This window comes from Sparassis crispa (genome assembly GCF_003851025.1).
Source record: "Sparassis crispa DNA, contig_000013F, whole genome shotgun sequence".
Lineage (NCBI taxonomy): Eukaryota > Fungi > Basidiomycota > Agaricomycetes > Polyporales > Sparassidaceae > Sparassis > Sparassis crispa.
In genome coordinates this window covers 138,991-154,447 of record NW_020939760.1, presented here as the reverse complement: position 1 = coordinate 154,447, position 15,457 = coordinate 138,991, and the positions used below count along the sequence as shown (strand labels likewise).

General features: G+C 47.8%; 3 protein-coding genes across 3 annotated transcripts; all 3 read left to right on the top strand.

The window, feature by feature from the left end:
* Nucleotides 1-200: 200 nt before the first annotated feature.
* Nucleotides 201-767, top strand: SCP_1400550 (hypothetical protein; the record flags this gene model as incomplete). Its single annotated transcript, XM_027763762.1, has 1 exon — nt 201-767. The coding sequence occupies one exon, from the start codon at nt 201-203 to the stop codon at nt 765-767; it is 567 nt and encodes a 188-aa protein (XP_027619563.1).
* Nucleotides 768-2,356: 1,589 nt separating this feature from the next.
* SCP_1400540 (hypothetical protein) lies at nt 2,357-2,788 on the top strand (the record flags this gene model as incomplete). Its single annotated transcript, XM_027763761.1, has 2 exons — nt 2,357-2,666; nt 2,718-2,788. 2 exons carry the CDS (start codon nt 2,357-2,359, stop codon nt 2,786-2,788), a joined length of 381 nt encoding a protein of 126 aa, XP_027619562.1.
* A 3,341-nt stretch (nt 2,789-6,129) lies between these two features.
* Nucleotides 6,130-6,879, top strand: SCP_1400530 (hypothetical protein; the record flags this gene model as incomplete). Its single annotated transcript, XM_027763760.1, has 2 exons — nt 6,130-6,688; nt 6,749-6,879. 2 exons carry the CDS (start codon nt 6,130-6,132, stop codon nt 6,877-6,879), a joined length of 690 nt encoding a protein of 229 aa, XP_027619561.1.
* Between the last annotated feature and the right edge of the window lie 8,578 nt (nt 6,880-15,457).

Sequence of the window (15,457 nt, the reverse complement as noted above, 5' to 3'; positions counted from 1 at the left end):
CTGGCTGGCTGGGCTTTTTTCGATAACATTATTGCCAAGTGCTGGCTGTCTGGCTGGCTGGCTTGTCATTCCGGCTGATAGAATTAACAGCCGCCTAATCGTGACCACTATGACCACCTGACAGTCAGCCAGGCAGCTAACGAGGTCCATACCCAGATAACATTAACTTCCGAAAAAATTTTGACCCCAACTTCGATAACATGGGACCTATGTTCGGTGTAGCTCTTCCGGCCAGTACGGACACGAGTTCTACGGTAGAGCCGAAATCGGAGCAGACCATGCCGCAGGCTCAGGTAGACTCAATCGACACCCAAGTGGCCAACGACGATGCCGAGCCCGACACGAAGGCACCCAAAGGCACTCCGCAGCCTGCGACACTTCGAATTCTAGTGGGGGTCGTGCAAACGTTGCAAGCTGTCATCTCCTCTGACTTAGAATTGAGTTCGCTTGCTCATACGGTCACGGAGCTGATGATGAGCACCGACGCTCTCACAAAGAACCAGTTGAAGAGCGAAGAAAACAGCTCCAGTACGCAGTTGTCGGAGCATGTCTCGAAGGCTGTGGACCCCGCAGCACTCGCTGAACTGGAGATCTTGCGCAAAGCGCTGAACTTGAGCTTGATGACGAACCCCTGGACCATGCAGACGTCGGGTATCGGTAATGCCTCTGCCACTCCAGCGCCAAGCCCGGCAACTACGGTTCCATCTACAGGCACTTCGGCGCAGCTGCAACGCCCGCCGCTGGCTTATACAAAGGGCAATCCGTGAGTTTGGACTTTGACCTACTCGCCATTCAGGTTACTGACACTAGCTAGCATGCCGTCAAGTAATACAAGAGAGTTCAACGCGAGCGGAGAGAGTGTCGGTGCGGGTAAAGATTTGGGGACAATCGGATTAGGAATGTAAGGGTGGATAGGTTTTTGTGAGATATGGCTGTCTTTGGATACGCGTTACCTGCATCTGTGTAGGGTATCGCTGGATTAGGGTCATGGGCAGAATGCTTGACACTTCAGCTGGGGTTGCTCAGCCGCAGCCCCTTGGTAGCTCAAAATGCGAACGGTATTGTCCCATTGTTGAATCCCGTGGGCACATTACAAGCACAGCCGTTGTGGCTCGTCTCTTTTCAGATACGACATGTGGTCTACGGCTGTTCTAGAAACAATTTATATTTCCCTAGCTATTCGATGAAAGTTCATAACGTTTTAAAGCAACTGTTCTAATCTCTTCGTCCGCATGCTGACGTAGAATGTGATCCAAAACTGCGAGGCCTTGGTCTTTTTCGATCTACCGCCTCTGCTCTTTGGTCTACTGTTTTTGTTTACTATGGTCCATTCAAATTACGCTCAACTGTTAACAATCGATTGATCATCCGAAAGTTTTGTCCCTGGATACAGGATTCGATCTGCCGAGTTTCGATCTTGCTGCGACGGATGAGAGAGTAATAATAGCCAACAGCGCTACCCATGTAGATGCCCCCAGTTCAATTTCTCCGCCTCAAAACTGCTTATATTGGCGTCAAGATGCATTATGGTGAGCAATAGTCTATCTCGTCAACGTACTGCGATCGCGTGGGCGCAGCGAGGCTGGCTTCGCCTCGGAGCCCTGCCAAGATCTGCTGGGAGCGTGCCCACGCAGGAGCCTGGCTGCTCATGTTTCAGCTATATCTGTCCACTGCTATATTGTATTAGCAATTATTATAACAAGTTTTATCGATGACCACCCCCCAAGACACGCTTGTGAGTGGTTGCATGGCGCTAGCAATAGATATGACAAATACTCTCTAGGAAGGTTATCAAAGACTTCCTCGTGGGGGTCGGTCATAGGTCAGGCAGACACCCCAAGTGTGTGGCACAGCATGCCCACATGGATGGTCAGAGTTATCAGTTGACTCACAGGGAGTGATCGGCACTGTTGCATGGTTGGAGTGGGGCAGCCTTTGTGCATCCGCATGCCATCCAGGTATGACAGCTGGCCACAGTGCAAATTGCCTAGTCCTGAAAGAGCAGTGAGACCTGTCTGCCTTCACACGGCGGGTGTGAACCCAGAGGTGGGCCGAATTATATATAGTAGCACCTGGCTGGCTGGCTGGCTGGCTGATCAATTTTTCGATAACATTATTGTTCCACGCGGAAAATTTTGACTGCACATTCAGCATCGCCACCATGAATGACAAAGACCCTAAAACCATACTCCGCCTTCATCCATGCGAGTATCCGCTGGGTGTTCAGCATATCTTTTACCACATCGAGCAGTCATACACATCTTTCACACTAGCCAACTGCGAATCCTCTGTTCAACAAATTTGACATGCAAACACGGCTATTCAGATGTGGCCAGAGCTGAAATTGGCCTCAAAGATGCAAAAGAACCTGGAATTCACACTCGGAGGGTTGGATAAGGAGATACAGACGATGCTCAATCGCAAGAGCGTCCCGAAATACGAGGGAATGGGCAAGCAGCTGGTGGGCTTTGGCCGAGCTCCAGGCGATCTCGGGTATATACACGCGCAAATCAGACACTGTGTGAGACTTGTCAGCGGTATTCTTTGCGAGTTCGAGCCTGAATTCACGAAGGGGTACCTGCATACAAAACCCGAGTGCACATGCGATTTCACGCCGTATTGTGGGCCGGGTCGTGATATTGACATAGCCATGGATTCTACAGATCGTGAGTACTTTTATTCTTTCTTACCAAAGAAACACGCTGAGAATTGATTAGCCGGGGGTGAGACAGAAGCATCCACAGACGACGAGGATGAGCGCTCACAGACAGCGACCGGATCCTGTTGAAAGACCCAACTCATTGGAGTGGCTGTGGCATCGATGAGCGCAAGGCTTAGGCGGAAGTGATTGGAGTCTGTCATTTCATCAATCTTATTCTGTTGACTGTGTTTGGTTGGCTTTCAATGGCATTGAGGTTCATTATCCAGTGCATCTTGTTCCATGAGCGTGGGAGAGCGAGGGTTAAGAATCTCATTCGACGTATGCACTGAATTGTCACGCTCTTGATCTCGCTTGATCTCGCTACTTTTGCAAATTCTTGAGCTACGATACCGCTCGTACGGTCTGGTGTAGGGTATGATCACAACGTTCAATAGCAATATTCGATAGCTATCGTCTATTTCTCACGCAGAGTGGAAGATACTGCTTCCGCAGTTGCAGTTCTGAGCACGCTTTGTCGGCCAGGCCCTATTTCCGCGCTATCAGTAGAATTCTTGGTGGATCACTAGTCTTGCCGAGACAAGGCCATCAGAGACCTCAATTTATACGTCTCAAACTATTTAGATCGCCAGTCAGCATTAATTTCTAGCATTGTACTAATTCTCAGCTTGACAAACCGTCGCCGCAAAGACGCATTCACACGCGCCAAATATGTAGATACGATGCTAAGGTGTGCCACAGCTGTCAGTATATTCTACAGGGTCATTGGTCGCACAGCGATCGCGCAATATGTGCATTCCCGTCAGCACAGCGTCCAAACCACACCAACTTCTCTCCATGTTGGGTTGGGCTCAAGGTGCAAGCTGTACATCTAGTATGTGTAGCGAGTAAGTCGCGGTAATCAATCTCCGACCCTCATCAGCTGCTTTGGCAACGAGATTCGCTGAGCCAGTTTCGCAATCAGCCCGAGTTAGCCAATCGCTGCCAAATGATTACCGCACTGCAGTAAATCTAAGCTATTGCCGATATGGTGAATGGTCTAGCCAGCCGCGATCGGCCTATTTCTAGTTTTTGAGACACTGCTGCCTAAAATCCGTTGTTTTGCTAGTGTCTAGTCACCTGTGAAACGTCCATGCCTCCGTATGACCAACAGGAATGGAATAACCCTGTTGTCCAATGCCTCACGCGTAATCAGATGTGGACCACTCCCACGTGTCAGGGTCCAGTGCCATTGCTGCCTATTGGGTGAGACGCAATCCCTGCATTGCAGCGAAGTACTTAAACCAAGAGGTACCTGCTGGCTGGCTGGCTGGCTGGCTGGGAACTTTTCCGATAACATTAGACGTGAAGGCTATTCGAGCCAAAAATTCTGCAGGATTGCTTTGCTCGCACTTGCTTAGACTACTTTCGGCGAATCGACCTAAGCTAATTTTAGAACAGAAGGGAGGGATTCGTATTTGACCGTCGACTAAGGAAGCTATGTGGGCATATAGTAACTAGCTCACTGCCACCTTTGAAAGCCACTCCATAACATTATTATTCCATGCGAAAAAGCTTCCGCCACACATTTGTACCGCCCAAGCCTGAGCCTCGCCAAATCTCTGTCCGTGGACTTGCAAGGTCCAGCATGAGTCAAATGGAGGCAGCATTTCATCTTCCGATTTGGAAATACTCTCGGGTTTTTCGACACATCTTCTACCATGTGGAATTGGCCGGTACCTGCGGTTTCTCAGTATCAGACCGCTTCGTTCACTACGACCTGGCAATCAAGGCGCTGAGAGCATGGCCAGAATCAGAGATGCAGCTTGTAAAGCTGGAAGAAATTCGAAAGACATTGGAGGACAATGCAAGCAGGGTGGCCACGCACGAGAAAACGACAATCACTGCGACCGTGGGCGAAAGTTCAAGGACTCACGCTGGTACCTGGGCCAGATGTCGAGTGGGCTTGCACTTTGCTGCAATTTCAATAAGGAACTGAACACTGTCATGCGATTTTACTTGCTGGCAGACTGGATCCATGCCTTTCTCAGCCTGTTCAGTGCAATTGCGGGTTCACGCCATACGAGAAGCCCAATGGCTATCCTGGTTATGACATTGAATTCCCAAGCTGTGAGTAACTTGCACCATCTTTACGGGAATGCTTGCTAATAAATGCGTAGCTGATGAAGAGGACGAGGTGGATATGAAGGACGCAGATGATGCACCGACCCAGGCACTTGGGTCTGGTTGAAGGCTTGGCAACAGTTGGTGGTTTTTGACCTTTAGTGAATTAGCTGGGAAGATGCAGCATGCGTTTGTTGTAGAATGATTGTGCTTTGTTTGCGGGACCTGGTCGAAGCGCGGTTGCTTTCCTATCGCGCTTCTGCGCTCTGTTCTCTTGGGTGCCTATATGAGGCGTATACAATTTATGGCTAGATTTATTTGGCATTCATCAACAAATTAGCTTAAAGCTCAGTTGGACGCGCGACTTTGCCAACGGCCTGATCGTGACATTGCTCATAGTACCTACTACAGATTATAGGTGCCACGAAGCCTCCGAGACGAATCTTCACAGTTGACAAGCATTTCCACGACAGATCATGGAAGGTCATATTGGTTTCAACAATGCTTTTTAGGCCGCTGTGGTGGGATTTGATTATGTGCCCGAGGACGGATACTGCCACTCCAAGCAAAGCCTCATCCCGCACTTCCTTTGCCTATCAGTGAAGTGAGCAGCTTGAGCTTCTCCACTGGCCTTGCCATATTGCAGGAGTAAGTACTCACATGACTAGCTTAGTAGCGGCGTTCGAGGCACGTTATTTCCAATACTTGCTGACAGTATCAAAGACCACCATTCTAGTTGGCATGTTGGCCGAATTCCTCATCACAATAAATGATCTGCACGTATCACCGTCTCACAGCAGCGATTCTGGCCTTTTTTACTTTACACTTAAGCTCAGGGCCAGAGATCATAGGTTTTGCAAAAGAGTAGACCCGTGGCACTCATAAAGCTCACCAACAAGCTCCACCGGTCCTCGGCCCTAGAGCCTCAGCTCGGGGTTCTTTGAGATAATACCACAGCCTGCTGATGTCTATTCATGAGCAAGGGACTTGATTGTGGCACAGAAGTGCCTAGTCCGCTGTGATCCAGGTATTGCTGGCGCGGAATGGAACGTGGGTGGTTGCGATTGGACTTCCCTCCGAAGTAACTGAGACATAACTGGTTGGTGAGACACCTCGCCTATAGATGGTAGGCCTCCTACATGATCTACATTGCTGGCCGAATCATGTTCGAAATTAGGTATGCGATAAGCTTACGCACTAGAGTCACCCCATGCCCCTCCCCCCTGGAAGAAGCATGGCCCGTGCACACAGCTGTGGGCCTCGATGTACTTAAATCGGAGAGGTACCTGCTGGCTGGCTGGCTAGCTGGCTGGGCACTTTTTCGATAACATTAATCTCCGAAAAATCTTTTTAGCAAGCCGCATTTCATGGGCCCCGCATATGCTGTGTCTTCCGAGCCCTGTGTGGCCTCCGATTCTACGGAAATGCCTATACCGCAGCAAAGTATGCCGCAGGCTCAGGCAGCGGGCATGGACACCGCACCAGTCCCTTCTACTATTCAGCGTGAAACCGATGCATCGGCGAACCTCTGCACCTTGGCCCTTTTACACGCCGTTATGGGGATCACGATGTCGATGAGAGCTCTCATCTCCCTGAACCCGGAATTGAATGAGCTTGGCCCTGCAGCTAAACATTGGGAAACGAGCGTAAACACTCTTATCGCACACAAGTCGGCGGCAGCCAGCGGAAACGACTCTTTAGCCCAACACTTGCAGATCATTCGACAGTTCATTGGCTCAGCGGCATTCGTCCCATCTGCAGCGCCGAGTGAGAGGGCACTGGGGCCAACACTGGACACAAGTGCAAGCACGATGCATACGCTAGATGACTGCACCATTACTCCAGCACCGAGTCCCGCGACAGCCACTACGGTCAATCTTTCCGAGTCTCAGCAGCATCCGTTGTTGGTTTGTATCAATCCGTCGAGTGCGTCACAGGCTCTACAATTGCCGTTCAGGTCAGCGACACTGACTAATGTGTTATTAGAAACCACCGCACCTCACAACGAGAGCATGGAGGAACCTACCGATCAACGTACTGTGGGTTTGAGGAGCGCTGACGAGGGATGTAGCGATGGTGAAAACACAGCTGTGGAGGGCTATGGGTTAGCAATGTAAAAGTCATCCGATGTGCCTCTGTAGTGCCTCTAATCTATTTTGATGGTACCTTTGCATGATAAGACTCGGTCAGGTCAACGGTAAAGTGCTTGATATTGCTTCGAGCTCCTCCGTCGGCCCCCTTCGCAGGTAGAATCGAGAATGGAACGTTGCAGTTGTCAGATATGGCTGGCGCGCTTGCAATTCCTCCGAGGTGGCTTAGCTGTTTTGAGTATGATCACAGATTTGGTGCTTCTGGGTGTTTTATTGCTTCTTAATCTATGCTGGTTCTTTTTTTATCTTCGAGCCCAGTACTGCGTACCGCACTGTCAAAAAATCAGCCAGTGCTTGTAGCATAACAGCTCTTCTTGTCCTAGCTGAGTTTGCAACTTTTAGTTCCTGCATCAGTTTAACTTTGATTGCACCCGGGCTCCTTGGTGACTCGAGTACAGCGTCTCTTCACTTTCTATGATCTACCAAACCTCAATCTTGCAATTCTGCAATGACTTCTCAGACCGCGCTGGTGTCTGAAGGCACCACCCAAACAGACACTGACAGCTCAACCCTCCTACCTGAAACCAGTCTACAACGATTTCGGCGTGCGATAGGATGGCCATTTGTCCAGCTCATAGGTTTTCTGCGGTCGCATAGGCGACAGGGGGGGTGGCGGCCACTTGGAGACGCTGCTAAGATCTCCTAGCCATGTGGTAGCACAAGGACTTAGAGGGTCTGTTCATTTCCTCGGTGAAAGCCATACAGGATTGTTCAAGGTCATTAAAATTCCATCAAGTCTTTGCTTACAATCGCTAACAACGAGCTAGAAAAGCGCTACAAGCAGCCGCGATCGCGATCGCTTTCCCAAATGCATGACCAAGAACGCTAGACACAATGGTTATGGTGATCGCGATAATACAGGGATATGAGTACTTTGGATGTAGGTGGGGCAGTGTGGCTAGTCTGGTGCGCCCGTACAGGTTCACAATGGCGGTGAGTCAATGTCTTTTTAGCACACCGGGTGTGGCTCTAGTGGGCTGGGGGTATATAACCACGCATAGCTGGCTGGCTGGCTGGCTGGTGAATTTTTCGATAATTTTTTGATAACATTACCCTCAAACATTTCGCAAAGTCGTTCACATCCCCAACTCCACACCAATATCTGCCGTGATTCAGGATCGCGCTACGGTATTAGCACTTTCGACTGTAAGCCTGCCGAGCGTTTGAATTCTATGAGCGTTTCCACAAAAAGAACACCACTGACCGGCATTTTGTCGAAATTCAGTCACCACTAGCTGCTTCTATGGTACTTCGGTCGATGCCATGAATCATTTAACTATGCTCATTCATAACCTGCCGCTCGACAATATACCTCATGCTCCACGCACGGAAAACCTTCGACAAGAAATATTGCCACCGGAAAAGGCATTTTTGGACAAAACGCACAGAGAGTGCAAACTGCCCGCGAGCATGAGTGAGCTGTGGCATTCGGAGGCCGGCTGAGCAGTCAGCTTAGGCATCATCATGCCACTTTTAATCTGGCATATTGTATGAAGCCGATACTCGGACCTCCACCTACAGTTATTGCATGTTTCCCACTATCCTCATATCCTTGGGGGTCAAGAAATCGAGCCAACTAAGTCTCCACTCACGAGTCCCACCTTCTTTTTACCGGCATGCAGGTCTAGTCTCATATAACGTTATAAAGTCAAAACAAGCAAACGTCTAACAAGTTTGGTAACTCCCAGCAGATTCGAAAATAAAAACTGTTATAGTTAAGCCTGGTCGCCACTAGACAGCGCAGAATAAAGAGTTTTCCTACTAAAGCCCCCTAGCGATCGTGTTCGGCTGTTATTTAGATAGAAATGGGAGATGGGGTTGCTGGTACGGTAAGTTAGTCTGAGTTTTGTATATCCGATTTGCCTGTAGGAGGGATTTCTATATCGGATTGCGGCCAAACTGGCTGGTTACTGCTCAATAACATTTAACCCCCAAAGAGCGCATTATAAGAGGGCTGGCGTGATGCAAACGTACGACACCTATGTCGTACGTCAGCCGTAGCCTAGGTAAATGGAGATGGGGTGTCTAGCACTCTCAATACAAGTAATTGGAGATGAAGCTCTCAGTAATGGGTTTGTTCTCTAATGGAGACTAATCGCTGAGGTCCTCAAACTCGAGGGCCTCTTTTTTTTTTTTTTTTTGAATTCCTACTCCATTTCGGGCTAAACTAAGGCCCACGCTGGGGATTCTATACTACAAACTAAAAACTCGAGGACCTCTGCTGCCAAGTTTTACATCCGCTGCCAAGCCACTATGACCGAATGGTCGTGATATGACAGTGGCCCCTGACACACATATACTTTCCTTAGTAGAAGTGGATATGTAGATGTGCCATCTATTTTTAGATTACTTAGCGAAAATATTTCTTAGGATCTAGCGCGCTAAGATCCCATTTACACTGCAGGAAGGCGCTAGTGCCGCTCGACTAAGCATTCTCAGCCCTGTCAAAATTAGGCAAGCTGCCCAGCTGTGCATTCTGTAGCTCTGTATAATAGAAATCTACAGCAAGGGGGATTTATGAAGCCACAAAGAAATTCATGTGCAAAAGCAATGGGACTCAGTTGCTGGAGAATGAAAGTAATATCTACGCACATAAATGAAATACACGTAGGTTGCCAGTCCTACGGTCGCGCAACTGCCGCTAAGTCACTACCAGCTGCTAAGCCTTATCCTATCAAATGACTCTTCGCGAGCACCAAGCCAGCTACCGCGTCTCATACTGCGCCACTTCACACTCCGCCACGCCACGCACCGTATCACTTCATATTGACTATATGCCAGCAGCCTTCCCGACGCGTATATAGCGCTTGATACAACCTGTCGCAGACACAGCTAGTGTCGGCAGTATGAGTGTGACCAATGAGATTACCCGCGGGAGGCATGCGGAGACCACCTCGCCGAGTCGGCCAGCACCACCATCACCCCATCATCATGTAACTACCATGCGAATACCATGCTTGCTTGCTTATGACCAGTTCTCCTATCTTGTGATGGCTATCTGATTCTCATATTGATTGTTGCAGTCTCGAGTCAACACGTACGTGCGCCCCCGAGAAGTTGCAGGGGCGAACCCTGCGACTTCTCTCCATCAGTACTCTGCGTGCATCGTGCACCTATACCCATACCCGATCGGCCCATAGGTGCTGCCGACGCCGCCTGGCCCTGCCTGAACTCCCACCGCTGATAGGACTAACTCATCTCGACGCACCACCCCACACTAGTAGTGTTGATCCATTTCGTCTGTCGTTTATCTGCTTCAGCTACAAGATCCACCTTGTCAGCCTGAAGCTAATTAAATTTGTGCTTTAATCAATATCCTGCTGCTGCCTAAAAAATGATTGCGCTACTGCAATGCAAATCCTGCATCAACATGCCGTACCACTTAGTCTACGGCAATTGGCTGTTTTTAAATAGCATCCAAAGACATATCTGCATGATATCATATCATCATTGCGGTTGGTTGCCCCCTGCATGAGCTGTGCAGAGCACAAATTTTTTGCTCATACTGTATACAAAACTATACAGTGGGACAAGCCTACATCAGTTTACACTGCTACTCATCAGGCATTGGACGGCCCACGCACGGGGCAATAGGCCCTAGAAGTACTTAGACTTGGGAATACCCGCTGGCTGACTGGCTGGCTGGCACTTTTTCGATAACATTAGCTGGTAATTGAAAATTGCTTTTTGGAGCTGATGAGACGGTATCTTGTCACTAAAAGTTCAAGGCAGAATGGAGCCATAAAACAGCGACTCAGTCATGAAGAATAGCGGTTTCTCTCACGGTACAGTATGCTCACTGTAGCGCCTCCAGAGTCAGGTTCATACGGAAATCCGGCTCAGGCTCGACAGCGCAATGCACCAACACGATAACGCCAGTGGCCTAGCCAACCCTTTAGTTAATCAGTTACAACGTAATTAAAAAGGCAACAACCACGATCCCCAGCTCCGGTAGAGTGTTTGAGTCAATTGCCAACGCTTGTTGATGCTGTTAAGGGCTTTGAGCCTCTAGCATAGATCTCCGACTCAATTCTATAGCTATGGACCTTCGTGTTATGGAGTGAGAATGGAAGGGTGGCGGTGCATACCAGAGGTGGCTTGTGGCTTGTGGCTTGTGTGTGTTAGGGCTGAGAATGCGTGATGTTTTCTTTCTGCGTGCTGGCGCGCACTTAGTTAGTTTCTTCTTCAACTTGGTAATCAACTGCTTTTGCCACACTGACCTTGATTTGTGAGCTCGCATCACTTCGGGAGAGATAGAGCAAAAGCAAAACCGTAATTATGATAATGTGAACGAAGTTAAATAGTGTACCTTACCTTGCTACCGTGAATTCCGCCGTTAGTCAGACTCTAGGGATGCCATCAATGTGAAAATTACTCACCTGAGATGCTGATTCGTCGTGACATATTTAAAGAGTTTGTGGTATGTACGCATGCAGAGAGCCCTAGTATCTTAATGAAATAGCTGTACATAGCACGCACATTTGATGTTTGTAATGCAGCATAGGTGACGTACGATTTCGAGTTAATCACCTCATGACTATCTAAGTGGGTATTCATGTCACTCGTGCACGCATAACATACTTGCGACCTATTATGAGTGCATTTGAGCGTATTTACGTACACTTGTGGTTCTCAGTATGCTTTCAGAGTGTCTTTATGAGATTCGCGCTCTCGAGAAATCTTCCAGTTTATACTTTGATAAAAAACTTAGATTGCTGACTTGGTTAATTTTTCAGATTATGTAAGTGCGACTGGCTGGCTGGCTGGCTGTTTTTTGATAACATTAGTATGGCTAGCTAGCTAGCTAACTGGCTGGTTCGTCATATTTTTTTTACAGACAATATTAGCTTAGACCGTGTGATCTTATCCCACTTGATTAAATCGAAAGTGGCACGCTGAGTGCAGAAAAAGTAGCCAAGAACTTTGTCTAGCCAAAAACCCCTAGCAAGGCTCCTATTATACCCCTTTTATTCTATATACATTCTCAGTAAGTTGCGAGCTGAACATGATACAAACCTCATGCTGCAATCTTCATCCAACATGCTCAGATCTCTCGTGATATATTATTTCTGGTTATTCTGCGCTGTACACTGAGAAATTGTGTTTTTGCCCAGCCGCTATGGAAGATAATCCGCTTCAACATTAGTGCGTTTTATAGGAGAAGCATGATTAATTCTGTTGGATCAGTCTATGAACTGCTAGTGACCATCGTGATTGTCGGCCATGAATAGACGGTGCAGTAAACTCAATTACTTAGGCAGCGTGTCCTTCAGACCTGGCACTACTGGAGGCATACGGCGCTCTTCCTTGTCGCGCAGAAAGATATGAGTCAGTACCGGGATCATCGTGATAATCTTGACCAGAACTGGTACTGCTGATGCCACGAGCTCAAAGCTGGCTCCTTGCACATGGAGAGGGTGCATAAGAGAATTGGGGCGAAGCTTCATGTGGCACTGTGCCAATTTGGATGGCAGGATAGTCCAGACCAGAACCTACGCTAATCCCTGAATTTTTAAAGATAGCAGACACTGCATCGCGAAGGGTCTATGTAGCAATTATAAATAGGAGGCCTCAGCCCAGTCAGCTCAACGCAGTTGACAGGCTACAGCCATCTGCTCTCAGCCACTCTGGAGGCGCAAAATCCCCCATACTACGGAGCGCTAATCCTAACGACGGCGGTGCATCGATGCGAGTGCAAGGTAGACAAATATACACACTGGAAGCCGCAGTTTCATATCAATGCTGTCGGGGTCTGCGAGCCAATGGAATGCGCAGTATGTATGCGCAAACGGTGGTACTTTCTTCGCTTCGCCCATCAATCAAGATATCTATTTAAACCTTGCTGCCATGGTCTGACCAACAAATGAATTTACATCCTAACCCGAACCATAAAAATAAATAGCTCATCCTTACTACTCTTTAATGAGGTAAACTGAGCCCCTTAGACTTAGCCAGTGACATAATTGAGCTGCATCTAAATAGTAGCATATATTCCAAAACTTATCAGGCTAATTATAGCAACTATTATGCAAACTTTTTAGCTGCATAGCAATAATCAAGGTGACTGCGCCTTGCTAGCTGAATAGCATGCACGCTGCAGCTTCTATTTTTAGTCTATTACTTGACTCATCTTCATGGTACAACACTGGGCTTAGACTTTCGATAAAAACAATAAAGATCCCACTCCGATGCTATCAAAATCAGCCACCCTTTGGTTCACACCATTCTCAGCTCGACATCCACACTGGCCAGCAAAAGATATCAGATACTTCACCACTTGAAATTTATCCTTCATTACTGCTCACTCAAGCTTCGATATTTTCTTGCACAATTTTATCCACAGCATCCCACCTTCATCTCCAGACACGGGTTCGGTGTCAGGGCATATTCCTACAGATACTTGTCCACATGAAATTTTGGGGTAGCTACACTGTTACTTCAAGATGGCAAAGTCTCTTTCTTCTGAAGAACGACGTTATCTAGAAGAGCAAATGGAAAGAGCCAAAAACGACCCGAGTGATCTATTTTACTACTCTCAAGTTGGTAAAGCCGGTGGGCTTGCATATACTCAGTCAGCTGCCGATGACAACGAAGATGCCGTCAACGAGACTGCAGTGGATACTGTGCATGACGACAAGGCAGAACCAAGTATGTTTGTTACCGAAGACTTGCGTTCGGGATTAAACTGACAATTTGCAAATAGAAGAGCTAAACGCGGACATGAAACCAGACCAAAAGACCTTGGTAATGCGTTTCAAAATTAGTGACGAGGATACCAAGGCAGATGCGTCAAAAAGTGCAGGTAATAGGGCTTCTTAGGAGATTGTATGCTAGTAGTCTTGAGAGTTGAGTCGTTAAACATGCTTTCTTGGTTCCTTTGTTGGTGTCAATATATTATGGTTATGGATATAACATAAGTCACCGTGTACCGGCCCTCATCGTCTAACGAACCGCAAAATCGTGCCCACCACCATTCAACGCCTACCCACCTCAATAAAATCAGACTCGGAGCTGCTTACATTGTAGTTTCAATCTATATTAGTTACGTTTTCATCGTTTATATCGATAATTCGCTTTTGTAGCCGTTTATTCGGCTTTTACGTGGCCACGTCTGTATCGTTCTGCTGTATAATAACGAGTACTTTCTGCGTTATAAACAAAAAGTGGTCGTTTAATATAATTTGTTTACCCTTTTTCTAATTCTTTCGCTTTCGAATATACTCCTATTGTGGGGTGTTGCATCGAGATGGGTTAGTCCTATCAGTGGTGGGGGTTCAGGCAGGGCCAGGCTGCGTCGGCAGTGTCTCTGGGCCGATTGGGGATGAGTGCAGGCACGCGATGCGCGCAGAGTACTGATGGAGAGAAGTCGCAGGGTTCGCCCCTGCGACATCTCGGGGGCGTGCGTACGTGTTGACTCGGGGTTGCAACGATCAATATACGAATCAGATAGCTATTGCGGGATAGGAGAACTAGTCATGGGCAAGCAAACATAGTATTCGCCTGGTAGTTACATGATGGGTTGGTGTTTTTGGTGCTGCCGGCCGACTCGGCGGGGTGCTCTCCGCATGCCTCCTGTGGGTAATCCCATTAGTCATACTCAGATTGCCGACAGTACGAAAGTGGCGCTCCAAACGAGCTTTTCTTGCTGACCTGAAGTTTCCAGACTCCTAGAAATAGGCTAGCCTGTGGGGGGTTGTTCTATCGGCAGTACAATTGTTTAGTCCGAATTACATGCGTACACCCTTACCCTCAGGTGGGATAACTAACGTGGTGAAGGAATGTTCGACTAATTCCAAGCTATACTTAGGCGATTTGCGGATTGATCGAGACTAGCTGCTATGAGGTAAGCGCTGTGTGCCGATCTCACAAAGTTTTATCTGATCGCTAAGGCGACACAATGAAAACTTCGTTGCTGCCATCGAGCTCACTTACACAACTACCGATACTTACCTCACATACTTCAGGTCAGTACAGTCATAAGACTGTAGTGAAGTCAGCCAGAAAATTTCACGATTTAGCATCTGCTTTTCAATTAGGCTGTCCACGAAACCCAAGTAACCCGACCCGAGTGGACAGCCTATTTTCAATTTATTTGAATCTCTATTGTCTGCTTTTGTGTTACACACACCGGGTGTAGCAGTAGAAATGCAACCTATAAAGATTTGACAATTAACGGGACAAGCCACTTGCGTTTTGTGGTGGAACTTGACCCAGGCAATAAGTCAGCGCTACCACAAGGCTATCCGGAACTGAGTTGCTGACCAAGCTCGATATCTATATTTAGTAGCTTAGAAATCAGACGGATCCAGTCCTTGATATTCGCGAGGCTTAGCATTCGAGCTGAGCCTTGCAAGAGCTAATTTTGGTAGGGCCGCCGATAGCCCCAAAGCCAGCTTTTCATAAATGCGTGGAGTATTTCAACAACTACCACTGCAGATTAATTCGAATACAGTCTTTCAACATCTAGAACCTGCATTCCAAGCTGCCTTTTTCGTTCCGCCAGAGTACTCTTTTAGCAGCCTGATTGGATTCTATGGCTAGCAGA